The sequence below is a fragment of the Oncorhynchus kisutch genome, linkage group LG4 (genome assembly GCF_002021735.2).
Source record: "Oncorhynchus kisutch isolate 150728-3 linkage group LG4, Okis_V2, whole genome shotgun sequence".
Lineage (NCBI taxonomy): Eukaryota > Metazoa > Chordata > Actinopteri > Salmoniformes > Salmonidae > Oncorhynchus > Oncorhynchus kisutch.
In genome coordinates, this window is record NC_034177.2 from 62,328,655 (window position 1) to 62,341,224 (window position 12,570).

Consider the following 12,570-nt stretch of genomic DNA (forward strand, 5'->3'; position numbering starts at 1 on the left):
GTATGTATGTATGTATGTATGTATGTATGTATGTATGTATGTATGTATGTATGTATGTATGTATGTATGTATGCACGCATGGAGGTAAGTCTGGACCACAGGAAGAGAAGTGGGTGTGATTGTAACAGCTATTTGGAATCCAAATAAATAAATACTTGCGTGCATACCAAGTTCACCTACACTGTATAGAGAGAGAGAGAGAGAGAGAATGTGTACGTGTGTTTGTATTCATGTGTGTGCATTTCCATCCTTTCCAGGAAGCTGACCTCTTGCGTGGGGTTCATGGCAATCAGGAGTGCACTCATCTCTGCAAATTACATTTGCTCTGATTCGGTTCAGTCTCAGCGATCACGAATCAAACATTAGGCATGTTTAGAGGGATTCTCTGAAGCAGCAACAATGACACTGACAAGGGATTTGTGAGAACTACAAACACTGTGCGGAGGATCAAAGGCCACAATACCTTTATGTCTCGGGGGTTACACTGCATGTACGGATTCCATATTAGGAAGTCACACTGAGTATGCGTGGGAATTGTGTCTGCTCAGACAAATAACATACTTTGTCAGGTGCGTACTCTTGATATTAATAGCCTAGCCCTATGAATCAAATCACCATCTGTGTTAATGTGTTTTGTATCATGTATTTATTAGTATTTAGTAAAAGCGAATGTTCGTCATTCACATACTGGGCTATGCATTGGGAATGAGATCGCTTCCATCTGCCAGGTAAAAGCTCGGGGAGATTTATGCTTAGCCAAAATATGGTAATATTGAAATGAATATGGGAATATGGTAAGCCACACAATCACACAGACAAAAAAAAACACGTGCACAAATGCACACTGACGCACGCAAGCAGACACACACACACACATACACATACACACACACAAACAGCTCCTTTGAGCCTCATCTCATTTTCCAGGGATGTGTGCAATTTCCCTTACTGTCAAAAAAAGGCCTGAGGTACTTGTTGTATCCTTTCATCAGCTTCTGAATGGTGGGAGGCAGAATCTCTCCCTCTTTCACTTCAGCGCTGAGCAGCGAGTTCTCTAACATCCTGAGGAGAAGAAAAGAACGGCAAAAGAACAAATTCAATAATTTAGTGTCCTTCCCTTCAGTGCATTTATCCTCAGTGGATATCAAATGGTTCCTGCGATTCAGCCTGACTATCCTATCTCTGTGCTTAGCCCGTTGAGCTCAACGGTACTTTCTGAATAACATAAACTGTGGCAAGAGAAGCACCAGATTAATAGGCCTGCAAACAATTTGGAATGAAAAGGGAGAAAAGAACAAAACTCATTTTTCATAATTGGTTTACTTCGATCCCAACTGGGTCAGAAAACTTGAAACATTCCATCATCAGCAATCTTCCCCATCTTCCTCTACACGCTTGACTCTGCTCATCTCCTGAGCTCAGAACAGCTTCCATATGCACTTCCAATGATTGTTCTCCTTAAAGGCATGTAGCGTTGTAGGGAGATGATTATTTCACCAGGGATTGAGGGGAGAAGAACACCGTAGAATACATTCAAGCACCTTCCCCCTGTGGTAGTGCTGTCCGTTTGTGCAAAACAATCTGGAATCTAAATATGCTCGCAAATTGATGAAGCCCTGGAGCTTAGTTAGCAATGTAATGACCATTGAAGGAAAGCAGATTAGGCCAAGTGTAGTAGGCAGATACAGTACATTCCTCTCCATACGCTAGCAGGGATGTATGTGCCCTAATTGTGCTCACAGTCAACAGCCACTCATTTTCAGTCACTAGAGTTAATTATCTGTTCAAGCAAGGTTGAAGTCCAAAGAGCATTTGTTGCTGTGTTGAATTTAACGTCAATTTGTAGACTTTTCAACACAGTTTCAGAGGTTCACATAAAACTTGATGAATGCATACAGAAAGACAGTGACTTGTAATGGCAGTAGCGTTTGACACTATCTGAGAAGACTGGACTGTTTGTAAGTTAAAAGGGTTCTTAGCTAGCTTTAAAAGCCTCTAGTAAGGGACTTTTTTAAAGTGTGCTTTAGCTTGTAGTAATCAAATTCCCTACACAACTCTCAGACTGACGTGTCAGCCATATTCTAACAATGCAAAGAGACGTCATGAATCGAGATGAACTCAAATGCATTCAGGACCGTCTTTAAATAAGAATGACTTTAAGAGTGACTTTTTTTTTTTTTTATCGGCAAGAGCACATAATTCACATTCACTCATAACACCCGAGACTTGTTCTACCTGACCATGTCAAAAATTGTTTACAGGATTCCGTGAGCAAAGTATTGATGAAACCCTTCCAGGAATGTGCATGACAGGCAGGCTTCACTCCAGCCCTGGAAAGGAAAAGCAGTGTTTGTGACAGGGCCCTTCATTATGAAACTGGGTCACTGTTAATATAATTTAATTATGACAATGCGCTTTCATCAATTGAAAGCCCTTAATCTATTTTATGAGAATTTGTAAGATTTCTTGTTTGCATAAAATAGACGCAGACCAGTCTTTAAATAATAGATAATAGAATTTATTCTTGGAGCGCGCTACCACTTAAACACATGCATCACTTTATATACAGATCATGACGTCATTTCACTGCCTTAACCGAATCCCCTCCTCTCGACCGGGACAAAGTAAGGTGAAAAGTTCATTCTAACTTACTAACACACTCCCAGATAACTTTTGACCCCTCAACATTATCGATCACCACTGAACTGACAGTTTTAATTAACAGAAACCCTAGGAATGCACTCACTGCCTTATCTAAAAACCCCAGAGCTAAGTTTCAGTTGGGTCAACCATAGGCTAACGACCTTATGTGTTTACACAGTCCACAACCCATTTGTTCCGGCCTAGTTGGAATGGTGTTCATTAACTTGTCCTGTCACACAATTCCTTCTTATGAACTCATATTGTCTATTACTTATATAACAACAGAGTACAAGTTTACCTAGATACAATTCTATTTAAAATGGGGATATTGTTTATTCATTTATCCATAATTAATCCAACAGTCACCTCGAATGACCCATACCTACACACACACATGCACACACTCTCTCTAATGCGCACACACACACGCACACACACGCACGCACTCACACACGCACACACACACACACACACACACACACACACACACACACACACACACACACACACACACACACACACACACACACACACACACACACACACACACACACACACACACACACACAATCAATGGTGAAGGCTATGTCACTTGTTAAATCCACTTCAGTCAGTATAAATGAAGGGGAGACAGGTTAAAGAAGGATTTTTAGGCCTTGAGACAATTGAGACATGGATTGTGTATGTGTGCTATTCAGAGGGTGAATGGGCAAGACACAATATTTACAGTAAGGGCCTTTGAACAGGGTATGGCAGTAGGTGCCAGGCTCACCAGTTTGTGTCAAGAACTGCAACGCTGCTGGGTTTTTCCACGCTCAAGTTTCCCGTGTGTATCAAGACTGGTCCACCATCCAAAGTACATCCAGCCAACATGACTCAACCGTCACTCCCTGATCTGTTTCACCTATCTTGTGCTTGTCTCCACTCCCTCCAGGTGTCGCCCATTATCCCCTGTGCATTTATACTGTGTTTTCTGTTTGTCCGTTGCCAGTTCTTCTTGTCTGGTCAAGCATACCAGCATTTTTCCTGTACTCCTGTTTTTATGTCTAGTCCCTGTCTTCTAGTTTTTCCAGTTTTGACCATTCTGCCTGCCCTGACCCTGAGCCTGCCTGCCGTTCTGTACCTTTCGGACTCTGCTCTGGATTACTGACCTCTGCCTGCCCCCTGTTTTTGTAATCAACGTTTGTTTCTTCGAACTGTCTGCATCTGGGTCTTATCCTGAGGTCTGGTATCAACTGTGGGAAGCATTGGAGTGAACATGGGCCGGCATCCCTGTGGAATGAATGTGTTCGACAACATGTAGAGTCCATGTCCCAATGAATTGAGGCTTTTCTGAGGGCAAAAGGGCTGGAGGTACAACTCAATATTAGGAAGGTGTTCTTAATGGGTTGTACACTCGCTGTAGTCTGCTGGGATCTATTACTTTGGAGTGAGATGGGGAGAGAAAGAAACACAGGATGACAAAAAGAGAAAATGCATGTGAAAGGTTCTGTCTGTACAATGAGAAAAATGCTCATGATGACTAATCCTAGAAATCCTCTAGAGTCCACATCAACATTATGAGATCATAAAAATCACAAAATCATACAATTGTTCTCCCATTAGATTTATTCCCCACCAAACCTATTTCAGACCCAATTTCAATCCCTTTGAGGGGAGGAAGGCAGGCAGACTGAGTGAAAGAATCCCACTACAGCCTGGCTCATAACTGTCCAAATTAGAGGTTGACCGATTAATCGGAATGACCGATCTTGCAACCCTACAGTTAACTAGTCCAACGAAATATAACGACCTGCCTCTCTCTCGTTGCACTCCACAAGGAGACTGACTGCCTCTTACGCGAATGCAGTAAGCCAAGGTAAGTTGCTAGCTAGCATTAAACTTATCTTATAAAAAACAATCAATCATAATCACTAGTTAACTACACATGGTTGATGATATTACTAGATATTATCTAGGGTTGCATATAGGGGAGCATACAAGCATCTAAGTATCTGACTGAGCGGTGGTAGGCAGAAGCAGGCACGTAAACATTAATTCAAACAGCACTTTCGTGCATTTTTCCAGCAGCTCTTCGTTGTGCGTCAAGCATTGCGCTGTTTATGACTTCAAGCCTATCAACTCCCGAGATGAGGCTGGTGTAACCAAAGCGAAATGGCTAGCTAGTTAGTGCGCGCTAATAGCGTTTCAAATGTCACTCGCTCTGAGCCTTCTAGTAGTTGTTCTCCTTGCTCTGCATGGGTAACGCTGCTTCTATGGTGGCTGTTGTCTTTGTGTTGCTGGTTCGAGCCCAGGGAGGAGCGAGGAGAGGGACGGAAGCTATACTGTTATACTGGCAATACTAAAGTGCCTATAAGATCATCCAATAGTCAAAGGTTAATGAAATACAAATGGTATAGAGGGAAATAGTCCTATAATTCCTATAATAACTACAACCTAAAACTTCTTACCTGGGAATATTGAAGACTCATGTTAAAAGGAACCACCAGCATATGTTCTCATGTTCTGAGCAAGGAACTGAAACGTTAGCTTTCTTACATAGCACATATTGCACTTTTACTTTCTTCTCCAACACTTAGTTTTTGCATTATTTAAACCAAATTGAACATGTTTCATTATTTACTTGAGGCTAAATTGATTTTATTGATGTATTATATTAAGTTAAAATAAGTGTTCTTCCAGTATTGTTGTAATTGTCATCATTGCAAATACGTTTTTTGTAATCGGCCGATTAATCGGGCGATCGGCTTTTTTGGTCCTCCAATAATCGGTATCGGTATCGCCGTTGAAAAATCATAATCCGTCGACCTCTAGTCCAAATGTCTACACTATAGAAACACTGGAGGAAGCATTCTCTCTCCTACCTGCCAAACAGTCTTTGGCTTCATCCTGTGAGCTCTGACACTGTATACAGAGAAGTGGACCTTTGAAGGCCCCCAAGGGATAGTCTGGAGAATCAAAGGTTAATACTCCAAAAGGATTCTTCGGCTGTCCATATATACGATAACCCTTTTTGGTTCCACGTAGAACCTTTTTTGGTTCCAAGTAGGGTTCTACCTGGAACCAAAAATAGTTATTCAAAGGGTTCTCCTATGGAGAAAGCTGAAGACCCCTTTTTAGGTTCTAGAAACAACATTTTTTTCTGACTGTGTACCAACACAGAACCGCAGCATACAATGGTACTAGTAGGCATTTTATCTACTCAATCATCCGCTATATTGTTTGTGAAAAAGGTAAATAAAAATACAATATTAAAATACACCAGTCCAGCTCTTTTCCCTAGATGAAAGCCTTGCTCTGTGTAGTGAGAAATCTCAGCATGCATTCTGACAGACCTGGCACACCTGCCTGCCTACTGCTTCATCACCTGACACAGTAAGGCAACAGTCCTGCTGCTGCATTCATAACCAAGTGGCAGGTGTGAATTTCCCAGTTGTGAAGTCATAAATACCAGTTGGATACATTCATGGGCTTTGAACTCATTGAGAAATGCATATTGGTTAATGGCCAACAAGCTGCGTCACCCATAATCTAAAAGTACAGCTTTCATGCTTGTAAACAATTAATAGAGTTCAAAAACCATATTATAGATATACCATATTATAGATTCTATATATTATATTATATTTTATAAATAATATTTTGTTGTTACATTTAAAGGACAATTTTGTCACTTTTCAAACTCATATTCATTATCTCCAGCACCATACCAGTGTGCATATACAGTGGTTCCTCAATTAAAAGTTACGAGCTTATGCTTTGACTGTTTGTGGTAGATGGTGGCATTCTGTCATTGCACCACACTATCACAAGGGGGAGGTAGAACGCTGATCTATCAGTAGTCTAAACTGTGGCAATTAATGGAGGCGTTTTCGGTCTGAGAGTATCTCCTCTGGCACTAGAGTTCTGCATCAGGCAACGGCTGGGCAGAAAAAACAGGGAGAGAAAACAAGCGTAGCAGGCTGGGAATTCTGCAAACAACATTTTTAGGATGGGCTACCAGCAGGACAATAGATTTTTTTCCTTTTATTCAGATAACAACCGCTCACTTTCGGGTTATTTGAAAACCAAATATTCTCCAAAATATCGTTATTTTTAAACAAGGACTTGAAAATGAGATTGAAAACTCTGCAAACAACGTTTCCAGTCCGAGAATGAGAATGATAAATGACTGTAATTAATATATTTGTTCAATACATTGGAATAGAAAATAAGCTGTCCATCCACCCATTATGGGCTATTAGCAGGACAATAGGCTCTTGCCAAGAAGGAGGGTAGGGGGAGAATTGAATGAAATTTTCTTTAAAAAAATGTATAAAGCCAATCAATGTGTATGCATGCTGTGTGATAAAATCGATGATTGTGTACTAAAAATGTGAATATGTTTTTGCAGAGCACACAACTATGCCGACAACCATCCGTGGAGATCAGTGGACGAAGGGCTGGACAACAGGCCGCACCGAAAAAAGGCATGATTCCACAGAAAACCAACTGGGATGGATCCCGAGGCAAATGTGGTTTCTTCATCAACATCTTTATGCTTTCGTTAATAAAATAATTGTAAAAATACTCTCGCCAGCTTTGATCCATCCTGGGCCTGCAGGACGCACATTTCTTTGTTTGTCTGACAAATCATTGGGTAGAAACTACAGAACAGTACAAACAAGAGGATAAAGTATATATATATATTATAAGTATATAAAAGTATATATATATATTGGTCATGGCTCCCAAGTGGTGCAGCAGACTAATGCACTGCATCTCAATGCAAGAGGCATCACTACAGTCCCTAGGCTGTATCACATCTGTCTGTGATTGGGAGTCCCATAGGGTGGAGCACAATTGGCCCAGCGTCATCTGGGTTTTGCCGGGGTAGGCCGTCATTGTAAATAAGATTTTTTCTTAACTGACTTGCCTAGTGTTTTGTTTGGTAAATTGTTTTGTAAATATGAATTCACATTTGTAGTGCCACTAAATATCTCAAAGCACACACAGCAAAGCGTGTTAATGAGTTCCGAGAGCCGGCTACTGTTTGAAAATCCACCCCAACAAGCAATAGCCTACTCGTGTGTGGTCAACTATTTCAGCATTGTTTCGCGCTGCTCTGAAACAAGCAAGACTACTTAATAAACATACACATTTTAATTTTTTTTATAAAAGCCCCTTAGATATTAATTTAGAACCCTCTAAATTGAATTATACCTACTACTGTACAAGGCAATTTTATGGATCTGTCAGTATTTTCATTTAGAGATTCCGGTAAAGAAATGTGTATGTAGAGGGGTAACATTCTTCACCAGTTCTCTTAGCATTTTGCACAATTGTGTGATAAGCCTACCAGTTGGTGTAACTGTAATGTTAATTCTCTTGAGAGGAATTTTGCTCTTCACTATCACAATATTAAAAACGTTCAAATGCATTCATGAATTAAATCGCTTTAGCCGCCATGTCGCAGTTCATCTGATGAAGGATTGACTCGATCTATAAGCTCAGGACAATAGTAAAATGGGCAGTAAGATACACCGCAAGAAAGGGAATACATATATAACCGTAGAGAATGGTTGCAGGTCGGAGGGCCATCTAACATGTGCAGATCCAAGGGTCATCAGAAACAGACCAATAAAACATGGGTAAATGGCGGGAGTATCTATGACTCTCTGAGGACTAGGTAGGGTAGGGGGCCCACACCCTCTACTTCTCCCTTCCCTCAGCACGGGGTTCTGGGCCAGGAGGGTGGCTTCGGCTCTCGCTCAAGCTTGGATCCCCGCATCGCCATGTCGCCTGGGTTGTACCCAACCGGCTCCATCCCCCTTTCCCCATTAGGCACGGCCGCATGGCGCACCCCCTTTCCCCATTAGGCACGGCCGCATGGCATACCCCCTTACCTCGTTAGGCACGGCCGCATGGTGCACCCCCTTTCCCCGTTAGGCACGATCGCATGGCGCACCCCCTTTCCCCGTTAGGCACGGCCGCATGGCATACCCCCAATATCAAGGTGCACATGGGCCTATTTAAATAATGAATATGAATTCAGAGGGCAGAAATTATTACATTTTAAAGCATTACAGTTTTAAGAATTGTGTGTGTTCAAATATTTGTGACATTGTGGCATTTAAAGCATATAGAAGTTAGAAGCAATAGGATTTGAAGCAAAAGCCTACCTGCGTTTGGTCAGCACCGTTTCGCTCTACTCTGAGACAAGCAAGGGGACTGGTGTTGATAAATCAATTTTATTTTTTATTTTCACTGAATCTTTGTTTGGGCATTGGTTAGACTACAATTAGGGTGTGGAAATGTTAACATTATTTTGCTTTTAGTACTGTAGCCTACTCCCAACCGGTCACGTTGTACAGCGCCAACCCTGGTTATGTTTTACATTTTTCATGGAATAGAATCACCATAATATTAATCTAATTAATTAAGCCTAATCTCTTAAAATGAATCCCATATACTCTGTTCTTACAAAAAAGGTTTTAAATTCTCTAGTACAGCCAATATTAAAGACTCTCAAAGATGCCCTCTGGTGGTCAAACTAGCAATAACTAGCATAAATGGCAACAACGGCTGACAATTAAATAATGTGCTATAGAATTCTGAGGCAGCCCGCAAGTTGTGCTGCAGTATGATGCAACTTTTACAGGAATAACTACTTATAGTGCCTTCAGAAAGTATTCACACCCCTTGACTTTTTCCACATTTTGTTGTGTGGCCTACACACAATACGCCATAATGTCAAAGTGGAATAATGTTTTTCTAATATTTTACAAATTAATAAAAAATGAAAAGCTGAAATGTGGAAAGCCTAAATACGTTCAGGAGTAAAAATGTCTAAAAACACGTTTCACTGTTTTCATTTTGGGGTATTATGTGTAGATGGATGGGAAAAAAGATATTTAATAAATTTTGAATTCAGGCTGTGAAACAAAATGTGGAATAAGTCAAGGGGTATGAATGCTTTCTGAAGACACTGTGTGTTAAAACTGCATGTTTCGATGGTTATAAATATAAGAAGGTCCAAAAAATGTATTCTCTGTGACATCACATGGTAGGATTAAAGGTAAGGGAGGATATTTTCTTGCTCCCTACGTCGCCGTGAATCTCAGTGTTAAAAAAATCACCGTTTTTATAAATATGTTTTAACTTTTCATAATGTTATCAGGTAGAACTTTTTAGCGTAATATTTTTTATACAAAACCTATAAATGCGTCATTTTCACATATGAAATACACTGGTATTGTGCTGGAGACAATGAAAATTATTGGAATTGCCCTATAACTGCAGAGAAAGCTGTTATTAAGGTATTTCCGTAGTAGGTGACGTCAGAGGTCTGCATGTGGGAGAAGTCGGGGCTCAGGGATGATAGATGAGTTTCCCGCTAGTTAATTATCAATTGCTGGGCCGTCCAAGTGGATTTTTCCCAGTCATATGTGGTAAATACCCACTTCCCACTTGGTTACGAACGCAGCATGACTGACATAATAGTGCTGGGCTGCTGGTCCTTTCCAGCATTATTGGAACATGCTGTCACGTTCTGACCTTAGTATATTTTTTATGTCTTTGTGTTAGGTTGGTCAGGGCGTGAGTTGGGGTGGGTTGTCTATGTTCTTTTTTCTATGTTATATTTTCTACGTATTTGGCCTAGTACAGTATGTTTCTCAATCAGAGGCAGGTGTCGTTCATTGTCTCTGTTCGTTGAGAATCATACTTAGGTAGCCTTTTCCCACTTGTGTTTTGTGGGTGATTATTTTCTGTTTAGTGTTTTCTGCACCTTACAGGACTGTTTGGTTTTTTCACGTTGTTATTTTGTTTTCCAGTGTTCAGTAATAAAACATCATGGACACATACCACCCTGTGCATTGGTCCGATATGTCATACTCGTCATCAGACGACGAAGACAACTGTTACACATACATTGATCCCAATAACTGAAACAATGACAACACTGCTGCTAGGACTTGGGGATATTGGTTGATTACTCACTCTCTTACTCTGGCTTTTGTGATCTCTAATCTCTCCCCCACTCCCCCCTCTCGCTCACTTTCCTTATCTCTCTCAATGCTTCTGGGGTATTGAGAGAGGCATTTATCTGTAAAATACCAAAAAACTGCTGTCCTTGGTAAAATACCAAATCACACTTATGGCCAGTGAAATGGTTCTCAAAGACCAGTTCCACAGTGGGACTGGTCATTGAGTGGGGCCGGTTCTAGGACTTTAACGATCATCGTAAACTTTCTCTCTCTCTTGCCTTTGCAGTATCCAACAATGGAATGTCTGAGTGGTATAGAAAGACTCTTGCCTAAAGAATTTCAACATCAAGTGGATAATGAAACAATATTTCTAAACATAAAGAAGGTGGGAAATGGTCGGTGGGGATCCAAACAATGATTATGTCGTATCATGTGTGATGTTATTAAAGACGGCCTAACGGAAACATTGTAACTTTAACCTCTACGGGATCGCCCCCCCCCACACCCCCCACACACACACAGACACATGGGACTGTTGAGCTAACGTAGGCTAATATGATTAGCATGAGGTTGTAAGTATCAAGAACATTTCCCAGGACATAGACATACCTGATATGGGCAGAAAGCTTAAATTCTTGTTAATCTGACTGCACTGTCCAATTTACAGTAGCTATTACAGTGAAAGAATATCCTTCTATTTTTTGAGGAGATTGCACAGTTATGAATTTGATGAATAAATCAATTAGGCACATTTGGGCAGTCTTGATACAACATTTTGAACAGAAATGCAATGATTCATTGAATCAGTCTAACACTTTTCGCATACAGTGCTGCCATCTAGTGGCCAAAATATAAATTGTGCCTAACCTGGAATAGTATATTATGGCCTTTCTCTTGCATTTCAAAGATGATGTGACAAAAAAGAAAAGAAACGCATGTTTTTTTCTTTGTATTATCTTTTACTAGATCTAATGTGTTATATTCTCCTACAATGATTTCACATGTCCACAAACTCCAAAGAGTTTCCTTTCAAATGGTATCAAGAACATGCATATCCTTGCTTCAGGTCCTGAGCTACAGGCAGTTAGATTTGGGTGTGTCATTTTAGGCAAAAATAGAAAAAAAGGGTTCCAATCCTGTTAAGAGCTTTCACAATGTATATTCCAGAGTTACATCTAAATGTTGTAAAACGTATGTGATTAAAACTGAAACTATTTGTGAGAAGATGAAATGTGATTTTAGATTTTAGAGATAATTGTTCTTCATGTAAAGTTTTACCCAGTCAGTAACCACGCCCATGTGAGCACAGACATTATGCCAAAAGGATGGAACGCCCCTTTTACCAGTTTGCTTATAAAGGACTCCTAAAAAATTAACACATTTGACCAAAACATGCTGAGTTGCTGCCAGTGTGGAAAGTGGTTATAGCAGTACACTGAATAATCAACCATTGAGACCAGAAAACGTGGAGCGGTGGCTCCACGTTGAAATGGTTGCAATTTAAATATAGACCAGAACATCCCCGGGTTGCTACTGGCGTGTAAAATGGTTTAAAACTACTATATAGTAATACAGGCAGAGCGAGCTGAATACGTGACAAATGGTCTAAAGTTTTACAAGACCCTCTGAAACTCGACGAGTGAAGAAGACTAAGACATGCACCGCTTGCAACTCTGCATTATTTTGTTAGTTAGTAATAAATAATTAAGCCAATTTGTGTAAACAGAGTAATCATGTAGACTAGGGTTCGTGCAGATTTATAGAATATTGCGATTCAGAATGAGACTGATATGAGGTAAAAATACATTAATAAGTGACTGTTATCTATAGATATGAATATATCTTACAGGAGTTTCATTTGGGAGAGTGTAACTTGCTAAATACGTTTTCTCATGGTGCCCCAAGTTACTGTGGAGAGGGGGTGGGGGGTTGAGGAGATGGTGATGCAGTGTGGTGGGGT

At 40.4% G+C, this 12,570-nt stretch overlaps 1 protein-coding gene across 2 annotated transcripts in view; it reads right to left on the reverse strand.

The window, feature by feature from the left end:
- The window catches only part of LOC109889812 (gamma-aminobutyric acid receptor subunit pi), a 65,694-nt gene that overhangs the window by 14,863 nt on the left and 38,261 nt on the right, over positions 1 to 12,570 (reverse strand). For both annotated transcript variants that reach the window (XM_020481546.2, XM_020481545.2), the window contains exon 3: positions 950 to 1,062. In XM_020481546.2, coding sequence (XP_020337135.1) covers positions 950 to 1,062 — 113 coding nt within the window. The remainder of the gene's footprint in view (positions 1 to 949; positions 1,063 to 12,570) is intronic.